General features: G+C 36.2%; 1 protein-coding gene across 1 annotated transcript; it reads left to right on the forward strand.

Annotated features, from left to right (window-relative positions):
- The first annotated feature begins 1465 nt into the window (after nucleotides 1-1465).
- Nucleotides 1466-9041, forward strand: LOC137397495 (uncharacterized). The gene is made up of 5 exons (XM_068083787.1): nucleotides 1466-1493; nucleotides 5487-5617; nucleotides 7453-7611; nucleotides 8378-8463; nucleotides 8838-9041. The coding sequence occupies exons 2-5, from the start codon at nucleotides 5488-5490 to the stop codon at nucleotides 9039-9041; spliced, it is 579 nt and encodes a 192-aa protein (XP_067939888.1). The 5' UTR covers nucleotides 1466-1493; nucleotide 5487.
- The last annotated feature ends 7261 nt before the right edge of the window (nucleotides 9042-16302 follow it).

Raw genomic sequence — 16302 nt, forward strand, 5'->3', positions numbered from 1 at the left:
AAGCACACATAACAAGCATTGGGGCATATGTAACTCAATGACCTCTACTTACATTAGATGGCAAGCACACATAACAAGCATTGGAACATATGTAACTCAATGACCTCTCCTTACATTAGATGGCAAGGATACATAACAAGCATGGGGACATATGTAACTCAATGACCTCTCCTTACATTAGATGGCAAGCATACATAACAAGCATTGGGGCATATGTAACTCAATGACCTCTCCTTACATTAGATGGCAAGCACACATAACAAGCATTGGGACATATGTAACTCAATGACCTCTCCTTACATTAGATGGCAAGCACACATAACAAGCATTGGGACATATGTAACTCAATGACCTCTCCTCACATTAGATGGCAAGCATACATAACAAGCATTGGGACATATGTAACTCAATGACCTCTCCTTACATTAGATGGCAAGCATACATAACAAGCATTGGGACATATGTAACTCAATGACCTCTCCTTACATTAGATGGCAAGCATACATAACAAGCATTGGGACATATGTAACTCAATGACCTCTCCTTACATTAGATGGCAAGCATACTTAACAAGCATTGGGACATATGTAACTCAATGACCTCTCCTTACATTAGATGGCAAGCATACATAACAAGCATTGGGACATATGTAACTCAATGACCTCTCCTTACATTAGATGGCAAGCATACATAACAAGCATTGGGACATATGTAACTCAATGACCTCTCTTTACATTAGATGGCAAGCATACATAACAAGCATTGGGGCATATGTAACTCAATGACCTCTCCTTACATTAGATGACAAGCATACATAACAAGCATTGGGGCATATGTAACTCAATGACCTCTCCTTACATTAGATGACAAGCATACATAACAAGCATTGGGACATATATATGTAACTCAATGAATAGGATACATAGTCTGATATCTCAATCCTGATTCTCAGAAGTAGGATAAGTGAGCAACACAGTAAGCTTATCTATCTCTTCAAAATATACACTAGCCAACTCTATTAAAAAAGTATTTTCACTAGGCAAATCATTCAATACATTAGAAAAACTTGTGATTTTATGTATTATTTTGTGATGGTCATCTCAAATCATTTGACTTCAGCAACAATCATTGATTCATTGTAAGGATGACCTCATTGGCCACAACATAGTAATTTTAAGGGAAATTAGGAGACTTTTATGGCGTACCACACCGATATCAAAGACTTTCACACTGGTAGTCAACAATATATTTATGTATTTTTATAAAACCGTATACAATGAAGTACATCTATGAGAAGAGCAAAAAATTGCTTTGCCTTTTTGCTTGCAATGTTTTTCTTTCATAGGTGTAATGGTAGCAAGCGCCGCCCCTTATAACCAGTGTTAGATCAGCTTCTTAATTAGCTTTGTAGTGTAGTTGAGAGCTGAGAGTGAAACAGGGCTGTTTCGATTCCACCACTCACTTCTTCTTTGGGAGCAACATTATCCACTCAGGTAAGAGTACCAAATAAGGATAAGCAGGTAAGACTGCCAGCTGGACCAAAACTCTGTGTTGCTGGACTACCTGTTTTAAACTGCTAATCTCTTCAGTCACCGATCTCCACTCCATGGAATTCATGTTCGTGCCAGGAGTAATATCTTCTGTGGCCTGGGCTGCCAAGGTTTAATCATCTCTACCTACATGTAGACAGAGCTAATTAGCTTTTCTTTTTGAGATCCTTAACTTGACTTGCATCATAGATGCCAGTTGAATTTTAAGGCTAGGCCAAAATGCCGTCTTTGAAGTATGCCACTCATTATTCATGTCCTAAATTCTGGCTGGCTGGTTGTCTTGCTAGTTTTGTCAAAGTAGCATTTTATTTTTTATTGTGTGGGTGCAAGAAATTTTTTTAATCTTAAACTCAAACGAGCTGGCTATGTCTCCATTCTAGCAGGTTTATCAAAGGAATGACTGACCTGGTTTCATGCACCTAATCGCATCCTTGGTGTTGTAGAACTCTGTTTCGTAATATCTGTTGCCATGCAAACAGGCATACAAATACTGCAAAATGTTGCATTACACGATGCCTTGAATGATGTTTGCTGGTGGTAAACCAGCAATGGCTGTACTGATCTTTACAGTCTATCAGCACAGCCACTATGCCATACTTGTGTGAGTTGACGAATACCAGTTGGCTCATACACTACTTCCAGGCTAGCTCTGGTTAAATGAAGGGTGGGGATTTGGAAAAGCTCTAGTTTCAATGTCTCAACAAGGGGATCTACAACCAATGAAAAGGGCTCTGATTGCTTAGCTGTCAGAGACAATTATAACGATGTTTTCTGTTATAACTAATGTGATCAGGAAGACTAACTCAACTTTAAACAACTGCAATCCATCCAAGACAGCAACAGATGGTGGCACAGTCGTTCAAGTCAAGCGAAGCAATGTTATCTTATTGTACCTTCATTGATTTTTATTGAAAATATCGGCCTTGAATTGCTATAAAACATGATTAGAAGCGACCATAATTACAATCATTTCACACTAGTCAAATTAACTAATAACTTCTTGATTGGCGGCACTCAGAATTTGGCTGTTTTTGTTGAGCTACCTCTAGAGTTTCTTTTGGCCATCAGCTTATTTGGTGGTTATTCAACAGTTGCGAACTTGGGAGTGTGCTGTCGAAAGCAGCTAGGAGTACTCAAGATCTCTAGCAGTTGTTTGATTTTCTCAAACACAGGCCACTCCCTTACCATTTAACTTGATCTTATTGGTAGACACTCCCTTCTTGCTGAGAAAATAGCTCTGACACCAGAGTTAAGGCTAAAGTAGTTTGCATATTGCTGTTTCAGATTAAACCCGGTTTTCTGCAGCTTCTAGGATATCTCCTCAAAGCGATGCAGATGTGTCTCAAAGTCTGTGATAATCACGATGATTTTGTGATATTATATGCTATATGATATTACATGATATATATGTGATAGTATGCCGGCTAAGCCTGTGCAAGCCATGCTCCAACTAGCTTTGGGGAGTAGCCAAGACAGAAAGTAGCCTAGATAACAAAAACTTTTGTTTTTGAAAACTGGAACAAGTGGAGAAAATGGACTTTTTTTGGGCATCAGCATTCATGAGCGCTGGCCAGAATGTGCCGACCACGACAAGTGTGCTGAACAACTGACAATCAGACAGCAAGTTCAGACTGTTGTCTGTCCAAGGACCTAAACTAAGAACATGTATAGATTTAAGGAACATCATCTAGCATTCTCATTAACAGCCTTTAACCATCAGTAATAAATGCAGAATTCTCACCTTTTTTCTTCCGGACTAACGGCACCAGTGAGCCTGATGCTCGACAGCCAAGCTCTATGAGGCCTTTCTGCAAAAGATTTTGCACATGCTTTTCTGCTTCTGTTTTTTATCTGGTTTAAGCCAGTAGGACAACTGTCAGACTGATCAACTATCTTCCCTGAGTAAAATTAAATATTTGTTCTCAGAGGTCTGTCCTACATAATCGTCATCTGAGCTAAAAGCACAATTATAACATGTCAGTAGGTTAGCTAGCCTCTCGGCTTTGTCTGGCTTCTTGCAATTTGGTTGAGCAGCTTGCAACAAAGCTTCCAGTCAAGCAGAAACTCTTCTCTCTAATGCCTCTCCTTCTTTAGATCTCAACTGTCAGAGTTGTCATCCAACTGTTTGTTTGCCACGCTTTTGTATGAGTCGATGGTAGTGACAGAATTAAGGGCCTTTATTTGCCACATGAGGTTAAAACATCTCGCAACTATCTGGCAATACAATTTCAGACTCTTAACCTTTACAGCTATTCAGATAGCTTCTAAAGGCAACAAAAGTCAATAGTTCCGAGTGGTAGAACCAGCAGACTATGACCATTTCCATACAGGCTGAAATTATCAACTCCCATACCACTTGGTTATTAAAGTGCAGCAGGGAATGTGTTTTTCCATACATGTCACTAGCTTTTTATCTATATACATGTAGATCATGGTCTACCTAAGCTTCAAAGAGCATTAGAGAACCAAAATAAATGGCATCTCTAAGATGGCATCTTTGCTGATGAAGCTCACCACAAAGATTTTTTGTTTTCAAGCTGTTCAGCCAGATAGAAAGCCAGATTATCAAGTAGAATGTTAACCACATTCTTTCTGCTATGGATGTTGCTTTTCTCTAGTCAGTTTCAAGGATCTTGGCTGTGTAATCTTAACATTTTGCGTTATCTGCTGTAACATCAGCATGGGCTGGCTGATGGCATTTTCCTGTACAAACTGTATATGGCTAAGTGATTGTATCAAGTACCTTGATAGAGTGGTGGTGGGAGGGTGCTCTTCTACTTTTATTTCTAAAAAGCTATGTCCAGCTCTTACAGCATTGATCAGTGTGCGGGTGGACACCTCCAAAAGGTGTTGCTCAAAAGAAAGGTACTTTAGCAAGTTGAAAAGTGTTTCCTTTGCTATGTTGGTCTGGCATGGGTTGGGAAGGTCACCATTGAAAATTAAGATCAGCCGTTTTAGACCCTTTGTAGGCTCCTTTGGAGAATTCTTGCTGCTCTGTCTCGAATAGCTATGCCAAATTTAAGCCTGTCAGGGGAACCATTCAAACTGGGCCTGCTGTGCATCAAAAACAGCTGATATTGGACTAGCTCATCCATATTCTTCAGCTCTTCTTTTAAGGCCTCTCAAGTGTAAATTGCAAATCATACTGCCACGTTGAATGCAGCTCATGTTCAAATCCTCAAGCATGTGTTGTCATTTTTAGGTAGAGCCTACTCAGTTACTGAACTGTCATTTTTAAGGCAGTCAGGGTTCATGTCATAACTCTGAGTCGCTGTTTTTGAAGAGGTTTTACTATAAAATAATTTACTAAGTTTGCCGAGCGTTTTTTTTTTTATTTGGTGGCACTGATAAGGCGGTGTGGAAAGTCATCTAAAACTAGGACTCGTGTGAAATCAGTGATCAAGTAAATTGAGTTGGCCAGCTGTTTAGGGGATAAGTGTCATTTTGTTAAAGGACTATCACTTTTAGTAAGAAACATCTGCAATGCTGACTATGGTTCGGTCAGCCTAACAGCCGTTTATAGCGTCAGAGCATTGAAGAATGCTTTTCCTGAACAGTTTCCTTTTAGCTTCACCTCTTTTTATAGTATCCTTTGTGGCCTGTATAAATGGCATAGTGGCATATAAATGGCATAGTGGCATAGTGGCTAGTGTATTATATTGATAATGAGTCTTTGTACCTTGTGTATTGTATTGATAATGAATCTTTGTACCTTGTGTATTATATTGATAATGAGTATTTGTACCTGGTGTATTATATTGGTTTGGAGTGTATGTAGATTGTGTAGTATATCGATAATGGTTATTTGTACCTATCGCATTATATTTATAACGAGCTCATGGCTGATTCTGGTAATAGACACAGTTTGGCTTATTCAAGTCTTCGCTACATTTAATACCTTATGCTAAAGTTGATTCATATATGTATCTATTATAGAATGGGAAATAAAGCATCTACAAACTCTACATCAGCTTTTTCAGAGAACCGAGGAAACTGCTCAAACTGTTTTTCTCCCATAAACGTGCTAGAGTTTCCATGCAAAAGTGTCATCTGCTCAAATTGTTATGGTGAGTACTATTAGATATTCCGCATTGGTTAATGTTGGCTGTCGATTGCTCGCTGCAGTTTATAGCCATAGAAATTCCAATTGTTGCTGCTGTGTTACTCATAAAGTTTTCAAATATCCATTTATTTACTTGATAAGTGACAACCCCTATGATAGACTAAATTTAAAAATATCGCAAGTGTGAGTGAAGAAATAAACAAATGAGCTCGATGTTAGCAAGAGCCAACATTTGAGGACACTTTTTAGATATTGTAAAATAAGACAAAATAACCCTTCGTGATTCACACACCAAATCTCAATCAACAGCAAGCTGGTATTCAAGATTACTACGCATATTTGCATATATAATGAAATAGAATGTTGACCGTGTTATGAAGCAAAGAGCAAAGGTAATCTGTTTTCCTTTTCTCATGGGCCTCCTAATATATTATTTGTTTTTGTTTTAGCTCTACCCTAATCTGATTCATTTGGCAGAGATGTTTATTGAGCTTATAAATGATAAATTCAATTCCCATTTTTTGCATCATATGCTGCGCAAGAATCAATTCAATTCAAAAATTTTGGAAAAATATCACAATTTCATTCCTAATTAGTTAGCTTTTCTTACTTCAATGACTCAATTGAATTCAATTCTCCTAAATAAACAAAGTCAAAGTTTGTCAATTCTTGCAAAAAATTGACATGAAAATAACCAAAATAACAATAACCTACAATTGCTAATTTAACTACACATATTAGATTGGTCTATTGACCGTTTCTACAAGAAATATAATCTACTTCACCAAGGATTTTTTTGTTTTTCTTGTAGAATTAGGTCGTGTCTGCCATTATTGTCTGGCATACACTCGGTATTTTTGCTTTGAAAAAAGATTTTCTGTCATACAACATCAATTTGAAGTTTTTAGAATCAGCGAACGTTTTGCATAAAAACAGATGCATCTGATAAACAAGATGAATGTTTTAATACTTTGCAGTTTAGTGAAACCGGCTGAGAAAGAAAAACCCAACTGCTTTTGCAGTTTGACCAAAAGGCAAACACATATTATCTAATATTAAAATGCAATACTCGAAATATCTTTGGCCTACTGTTCAAGAATTTGACTAGCAGAAGTATAGTTTTGTTACTGTTTATGATATTTCTATTCATTTTTCCTATACTAGAAATAAAAAATTAAAACCACATTTTAAGGCTTCGATTTTTTAGTAAAAGAAAAAATATGTAGCTCTTTCACTTTTTTCAGAAAAATTAACAAACTAGCTTCCTAGACTTGCTAGAGCATATTTTTGGGTAGATCTGAGAAACGTAACTACTTGGTAACATTATGATCCGTGGTCATTGTTTTTGCTTAGGTGTTAGGATTAGTTGTTATAAAGGCTTTTCGGTAGAATGAACTGTTATGGGCCTGTTATTACAAGAAGTTATAATGGTTATAAATACATTCATTGTCAGCGAACAAGTAAACCATAGAGATATACTGTACTAGTTAGTGGTGCATATTATTGACCAATAAAATATAGCTAGTGATATCGAGTTTTTGTAAAAACGTGTGCAGCTAGCGACACGGGACTTCACTGACATCTTTGTTCAGATATATCCTTACTGGTGCACAATTCTATGAAATGAACCATATTTTCATATAGCGCAGAATTATTAGAAGGAATTTAGTGGGTATATCTAATAAAACCAGGTGTTTTACTATAGGTGCAGGTGAATCATGTACATGTATAATAGTGTAATGATATAAAAAAAACAAATGCAATCATTTTAGTCAATGCAAAAGGTAAAATGTTTTGTGTTCTATGCTTCAAGTTTTGTGTAAAATATTATTTTACAAGGTAACATGGAAAGAGTTGCAAATGCTCGAAATGCTACAATAGTAAAGTGTGGTGAATGCAACAAGCACCATGAAGAACCGTATGATGGCTACCCAGTTCCTGAAGAAATCTTTCTGGATTCAACGAGAGCAGAGAAAGGGGATACAGAAAAAGCTAATGGTAACTAATTGTTTTAGTATCAGTATGATGGTGTGAAAACAGTGAGTTTTTTTACAAAAAGGACAGATAAAATTGAAGTGACAAAAACAACATATTATAAAGCTTTTGACTTGCTTACATATGCTAAACTAATTTGACAAAAGTTTGATGTTTTTTCATACTTTTTAACTACCTTTTGGTTCCATAAAGATTTTTAAATAGATCTTGGCACAATGCACAAATAATATATTATTAAATAGCAAAAATGAAAAAAGGTTTTCAAATCTATGTGGAGAACACTACAATTATTCACACAGAATAACATTCATTAAAGATAGTTATAGTGGCACAAGTTGTATTTCGGGAAAAAGTTCAAAAGTACATTAGTTCTGTATCATGGCCTCTGGTGTCTAATATTTAGGTGTAGTGACTATTCATATTCTAGTTACTATTTATAGTTAACAAGCTCCTAGTCACTTGTTGACTAGTATTTAGTTTTGAGTTATAGTTTTTAGTCTTCGTAATATCATCATTATGTTCATCATGTTTTTTCTAGTCATTTCTATATTGTTGCCATCAACTGTTCTATACACGTACATATGACCAAATTTATATTGACTAGAAGTAGGGTAACCCACTTAAATGAAGTTTATTTGTTGTTTTTTTCATTAGTATGCAGCTCTCATTCAATCTAAACATATTATCTTCTCACTTACGAGTCATTTGCTCAAGGAACTATTTTATTCTGTTCAATAGTGATTGCTAATAATTAAATTAATATTTTTAGCCGCGGCAAACCGCTTGGTTAAGACGTGTCAAATGAAGGTGTCAGACATACTGAATGAAACTGCTAGACAAGTAAAAGATCACCTGGTAAGAGCCGAGATTTGCTAGATTACCCCTAAAACCTCAATTCATCATTACCTATGTATTTATTTTCAAGTCGAAAAGTATTTCTTAACTTTTCTTAACGAATTCGTTTCTATGCAAAGAGCATCTAAAATTGCTATTACATGTGAAACCTCACTCCAGCACATATTGAGGAAATGCTTCATATTTTTGTATATCTTGCAACTGTCTTTGTGTTGGAAATCTATGATAGCTCAGCTTAAATTGAGTTTAGAAAATGTACTATTTTACAGAGTATTGAGTGTTGAAAATGTTTACTACAAAATTATGAGTGGAACTTCATTCCATTTTCTATTCTGTTGCTTTAGTTAAACACTATACTTGTACTATTTATTTAGCCAAATATGTCTGCTGAAGATAAAGAAAGAGCCACAAGAATCCTCAATGACCTCTGGATAAAAGTCAGCATATTTATCACCCAGATGTTTGATGCGATCAAACGCCGATTAATTAAAACAGTGGAATGGTTCAAAGAAAAGGTTGAGCGGTTTGGAAAGTTTATCACAGACGAAGTAGCCAAGCTTAAATTAGGATTTAAATAGCTTGCTGTCACAAATTATTATCTCTAAACCTAATTTGTCTAATTTGACTTTTTTCCTTTAATCTATTAGATAGATAAAACATTGTCGGCATTTGCTCCAGTTTAACCAGCTTGGTTTGGGATGTGATTGTTCGTTTGCCTAGCAATAATTCAAATTTTTAATAAAGAGAAAAGCTTTAGTGTTGTGCAGCAATAATTTGGGCATAACTTGCTTAGATAAAAATCAAGATGCTATTTTTGTTTGATTTTAAATGCAATACAATTTATTACATAAAGTAATTCCTCTGTGTGTGTTTTTTATTTCAGTTTGATTAGCTGACCTACAGAGCTTTCAAAGACCAAAACCCAAACATCAATAGCATAATAATTTATCAAATGAAGCGTCTAGCATGTAATATAGGCATTAAACAACAGATAAGAAAATAGTAGTTTAAAGTCCCATCAGGTGAGAGAACCAATTTTCTTGTTTATGCTGCCTGTAACTTTTAACACAGACTTTTTTATATGGTTAATACAATTTATTCTTGTAACTCTTTTGCTACAAAAGGGTGTATGCGTCTCAGAAGTGACAAGCCTACCAAGCCAATTATTAGCACGGTTCAAACCTCAGACATTGCTGCAAGAAAGCAGCTATAAATATTTCCTAATTTGATCAATTTATTTTCACTAAAATTTTTAGAATTTTTTGTAAAATTCAGACATCTAAAAGCATTATAAATCTGATTCTTCACATCGTTTTGTTAGACAAGTGAAAGATTTACAGCTAGCGGGCTGGTAGCATAAGAGGTATGTATTCTAACAGTGCCTATAGCAAAAAATGATCACTAAATAATATCTAATGATCAATTCTAATTCGCTCTCCAAACAAAAAGTCAATTGAAGGCTTGTAAGTTTTTAAAACTATGTTTTTAGTGAAAATGTGAGTTGTAGCCTTTTAATCCATATGCATGAAGTCAAATATTTTCTCCTGCCCTCATTTGTATACCCAATAATATTAATTGGTTAAATATGCACACTTCAGCAGTCCAGTGTACTGTGGGAGATCCTGATGTGTAATGATAACACGCACAATTATTCTCAAGCGTGGCAAAATGACTGCATGGTTTAGTGGTTGTACACTTGACCTCCCATCCTTACATCTGAATGTATGGAAACAATTCCTGTGTGGTGCAATTTTTTTTCTAAATGCTTTTAGCTGGTTTCAAACAGACAAGGCTCTTATTATAGTCAAGGTTAAAGTTTTATCCAAATTACTAACTTATGTTACTCAAACTCATTGTAATGGTAATGTAGTTTCCATTGGTTAAGTTTCTTCACCCAATGAATTCAAGTGATTTAAGCTAGTCTAATTCTTAACTATAATGAGAGCCAGTGCTCGAAATGGGGGGTATGTATGGGTACGGCGTACCCCTAAGAAAAATTAGTGGATTAGTGGGGGTACTCCCTGAGAGGCGTACTCCCTCATATAAGGTTGCCCATATCTTATTAAATGCTGTATAATCGAAATGAAGTGAAATATTCAGACAATTTTTTTCCCTTTTCTTCTCGAACGGGAACCGTTAAGCGCAACACTCCGAGGCAAGTACCACGTGATGAGACACTGCTCTGTTATTGGTCGCTATGGCATTGGCTGATACTTACATTTAAGTGGCTTCCATTGAGCTTTAAATGATTAACGCGGGGTATGGGCACGTGTGATGCTTTCCATGCTAGTCAATGACATTGCCGATGAAAGAGTTCATTGGTTCATTGCGTATAGTATATAAGCCTCTATCTAGGTTCTATATAATCGCACAGCCTCATTATAAACTTATAAAACTATAAACTCATGCCTATCATGATATTACCCTGATATAACAACAGAAAGGTGTTTGTCCATCCTCCTCTTTACTCCAAGATTCATGGTATATATGTAGGTATATCATTAATCCTACCAATGATATATCATTGATTCTACAGATTGAGATACCTGTTGGTTCAATTGAATTACAGACGAATCATATGATTGCTTTGACAATGGCTTGATGAATGAACATACATAATTATATGGATCAAGGATTAGATTATATTGTCATGAACAAATTTCCCTCTATTATAAAACACTACTTTTGTATATAAGCTACCCAAAATTGCAAATATAAGCTGAAAAAGTTCATGACCATCATATAGACATATCCCGACATATAAAAAATGTTATTGGCGCTGTGTTGTTTGCATTTGATTTCCAGCCACATCTTATCTCAGACGCATCTTGCGGATTTCAGTTGTGTGTGATGAAAGGTATAATAGCATGGAAAAACTTCCTTAACTAACACCATCATAATGGGAAATAGTTCATAAAAATACAATAGAATTTCCCAATGTTCACAAACAATAATGGTAGCAAAATGAAAAAGAATGCAACTAAAATATACTAAAAACTGGAGAATTTCACAACAAACCATAAAGAGAACTAGATATTAAAAGCTATCTCCTGTTTTTTGCACTGGCTATAATGAAAGAATTCCACATTGCCAGTCAATGGGCAGATTACATTTGGAGAAATTCTCTCACATTTGCGGTGATACGATCTCAAACACTTTTCACATTCCACCATGAATCCATCCAATTTAAGTCTTTTATACAGCATACGACAATGGTAGTATACCTAAAATAAAAATATATTATGTGTAAAAATGCATTGAAAATGGGGAATGATGAGGCAACCATTATTTGGGTTTGGGAGCTGTCAATTTGAGATAACAGAGACATCCAAACATGGTAGATTCTGTCTTTGCGGGCCTTGTTGTTTAGATGTTTATCCTTGTATTGATTTCTCAATTTACCTTGAAAGTTTGTGTTTTGCTTTTGACCTTCGGCTGTTTAGTCTTATTCCTCGGAAAAGCCTCCCACCGTTTATTGGCTAGACACTTATACAAATGACATCTCATCTGGTCTTGATTAAAGTTGACATTACGTGGGTTACCTCCTGTTAGAACCTCAATAAGGAACGCCAAAGCAAACACTCCACAATCATTTGACCCTCTCTGTGACTGTACACCCTCAATATTCAACTCAACTGAATCACCAGGTGTCATTTCTAAGCCTTTGTAAACAACAAATGGAAAATTATACAAATTTGAACATCTCAACCTAGAATGGTATCATACACTATGTGGAAATATTGAGGATAGCTTAGTTTTTCTGACCTGGAATATCAAAAATAGTAGCTGATTAACTAAACAGTAAAGGGGGAGATTTTTTCTGGGCGAATCAAAAGTAAAATAAAGGTGCAGCAAAGTATCAGCGCAGAATGGGCAGCAGATAAAGCAGGGCACTCATAACAAGACATATAGCATCTATGGCAAACTCGGTTTTTAATATAATCAATTAAACTTACTTGCAATGGCCTCCTTGACCTCATGAGTTAGCTTCAACCCTAGACTGTCAAATACCCTGACAGATCTGAATGGGGCTCCAACATTTGTTACTGTCATCTAATGTTAAGTCTCTTTCATATGAATAATCTGTGCATATGAGCCATGGTTAGCGTAGACCGCTTGATCAAACTTCTTTGGCCGCTGAATATTCAAACAACCCTGTGTTTTCACATCCTTCCACTGCTTTTGAATAAGGGCTAAACCCAAGTCAATGTCAATATCAGTTAGCTGGTAATCTTGCCTGGTTATATCTATGTTGACCTCTGATATTGTAGAGGGAGGGTTTATCAACTCTAGGGCATTAGGTAGGCCAATTTGTGATGTGATGGGCAGTCTTTGTCCCTCTTCCTTTACTGTAGCTTTCAGATATCATTTTAGATCTTTCACCACTGAGTTAGTTTTACTCCCCACTCTTCCTGTGTAGTGATGGGACTTTTTTTTCTGACTTTTAGTGCTGGATTTGGTCTTGTAGTTAGTTTTCGTTTTTTAGGCTTTTGATATGGGAGTAATAGCAGCTTGTCACGCTTTGGAAGTTTTTAATGGAGCAGGACCAAGCTTTCCTTTAACTGAAAAAGAAGGGCTGATGCGCATGTTTCGTCCTTATTTATATTTGTCATGTCTTTTAGCTAGAGCAAAATCTCTCTTATTTCAAAAGATAAATCTTCTATTGCTGGTCTGGGTACTGGATTCTGTTTAGGGTGGTATTCTACTGAAGTTTCTTGTGGTGAACCTGTGGCTGTGAGTTCGATTAGGATATCATCGTCCAAGATGTCATTGGACTCGGATTGATGGGTGGTTGGAGCAATAGCAGCAGGATCAATAATCTACCATGGATCAGAATCAGTTGGTGAAATCATGAGCTCCTGGTCTTCATTGAGCCATTTGGCAAGCAAATGTTTGCACGGGTGGTTATGTCTCAAGAAATCCTCACATGAACAGCTTGGGTTCTTGCCGCGTGTTATGATGTATTTATGCTCACCAAGTGTTTTTGCATCTCCTAGTCTTTTACACACATGTCTTATGAATGCATGTGGTCTGCCAAGAAGTGAAGCAGTGATATCACTATTATACTTCTTGGAGCTACTAGTCAGTTTAGTATTCTTTTTGAGATATCTATGGAAAGGTAAAACATAATAGTTAAATACAAATTTATGTTAGATGACTGGCTATAATACTAAACAGACTAACTATTTTATAATAAAAGGAGTCATTTTATTTGTTTAGCCTCATTTCTGGATTTTCCTGGTTGCACACCATTGTGAAATATCATCAATGCAAGGAGAGCACAAGGGGTAAAGCATTATTAAACACTGAACACTAATTATAATAACTTTTACCTAGTGTATCTATCTTTATGCCAGGCCAGTAAACGTAGGATAAGCTTTGAGAGTGTTGGCCGTCGAGGCCCTGCCGTAAATCTTTTCACAGCATTGTTGATACTTTTTATACCATAATTCGTTCTTACAGCTCTTAGAAGCCTGGCTGATCTGAAGCCACTCACCCATCTCTAAAATAAAAATTGGTATTAAGAACTGCATACTCATTTTTTATTCATTGGTGTCGTCACATGTCATGTGATGTACTTTAAGTTACTGGTAGTGTTGAGGCATGTATCAGGAGAAATCGCTTGTGCAACCACAATAATATGATTATTTCACTTGCAGTTATGTTCGGTTTGGGTAACTTCTGGGGAAAAGAATAGAAAAACTTCTTGGCAAATACAGATGAATACTGTGTAGTCTACATATACATCCATCCAGTGAAGACTTACCTTGTACATATTATCACAAAGCCATTGTTGGAGCATGTAGTCTTGGGATTTCTTATTACTCAGCCATTCAATGCTAGCCTTTAGTTGCACCTCTCTTCCCCTAAGCTCATTTTCAGACCTGCTATCAGCTAGTCTGCTTAGATAAACATATTTTAATGTTTATTGATGTTCCACGGATACACCATTCTCAGTCTTAACCAGAAACCGATGCCAGGCTTGAAGACTGTGGAAGTCACACAGAAGTACAGAGCTACATGTATCTGTAAATGAATAATAAAATGAAACAGCCTCACACCACATGCAACAAAATGAACGAGGAAATTTAACCAAGGAGTTAACTCCATCTGATGAGAGAGACAAGCTATATATCGATTTTTCAAAATATAATATTTTGGAACAGTTATAAGTGTCATTGCATTGCACGAGTATCTCATTTCATGTGTGTTGTGAACCATGACTTGACAATATATAGGGTGATAATCATTTATGTGTTAGAATAATGATATATCGTACTTACCCTTAAACAATTTCTCCAGGGAGTTTATCTCTGCAAGGCAACAGTCCAACATCTAATATCCGGGATGCCAATTACAATTCCATGACTTTAGTACCTCAAGCGCTTCGGTTATGGCAGCTTCTGTTTCTGTATTTACTATAAATGTTGCTACAACTTGATAGTCTGTATTCACAGGGATCACTACAAAAAACAATGGCAGTGCATATTTTGTCATTTTGTGGGTGGCATCAAGAAGGCAGATCTCATTGCCATAAAGCTCCATGAGGCGTCTTTGGTCTGTTGTCTGGTGTACAAATAAAAGGTTTCTATCCTTTTCGTTGACAATCTTCTGCAGGAAGGATTTATCAGTCTCTTTCTGCTTCATTAGTAAAATAGAAAGGTTCTCTTGGTCATCAGCAGAGTATTTGTAATATAATACCACATATTTATTTATTGATTGACAGGAATAGGGTGATTTTGTGATCTAGTAGTCTACGATTTAGAATTAAATAAGGAATGAACAACAAATGCTTCTGATTTCTATTCCCCCTCTAATCTGTCTGTCCAAGTCCGAAGGGGTACATAATTTGGGATAAAATTTGCTTTCATATAGATATGTGCAAGGCTAGCATTTTCAGTGCTTGCACCCAGTGACCAAGCAGTAATGCACGAGCCACGGCTTAGAAGAATTAACGAGGTTTTAGATTTTTTTCACTGTTAATCATCATGATTATATGTAAATGTTGACAGCATTTCATGTTCATGACATACATGTACGTATAGTCAGTATTTTGTATGACTTTGCCCAGCAAGAAACATCATGTCGTGATTTTGATTTATACCTAGGTTCAAACGCAGTTCACCATATACTACAGATATCAGCACATAATATCCAAAATAAACCCATAGATTTTTATACTTACAGCATTTCAGCTTGTGTGTTGTATATGTGATTGTAAATAGTTCTGTGGCCTGGAAAGAACCTCGTATCATTTTGTTCAGGTGGGCTTAGGCCCATGAATAGCACATCGTGAACATATTGTTTCAACAATCCTGCCATTTTTGATGGATCAGTGTGTGGGCTTTCTTTGATGAGTTGCTTCAGCTTTTCTAACACTCGGGGATCAACTCTAAAGTGGCATGAATCCGTCTGCAACAATAAAATAATTGAGTGTTATCACAGACATCAATTGACACCGGTTACCTTACACATAAAACAATGTTCAATTATACTAATAACGCTAATAATGCTATTAAAGGAAACGAACAATCTATGCTATGTACTCATGTCTTGTGACCAAAATCAGTTGACTTGAAGGTCGTCTTGACATAGGTACCAGGACCAGGTACCTGAACCATGTTACTATGATCAGAGAAAGGTGGTTGACTCACCAACAATGTGAACAGACAACTCCGCCAAAGAATAATTTATAGTGATATTATAGTTATTATTTTTTTAGATGAGGGAAATAGAATGATGGTGAAGTAAATTTAAAGGAAAGGTATAACAGCACTTATTCTACCAGACTAGTGTTGTGATTCTTATGTTAAGTTGCTGATGGAATCATTATATGAA

The sequence above is a fragment of the Watersipora subatra genome, chromosome 5, assembly GCF_963576615.1.
Source record: "Watersipora subatra chromosome 5, tzWatSuba1.1, whole genome shotgun sequence".
Taxonomy (NCBI): domain Eukaryota; kingdom Metazoa; phylum Bryozoa; class Gymnolaemata; order Cheilostomatida; family Watersiporidae; genus Watersipora; species Watersipora subatra.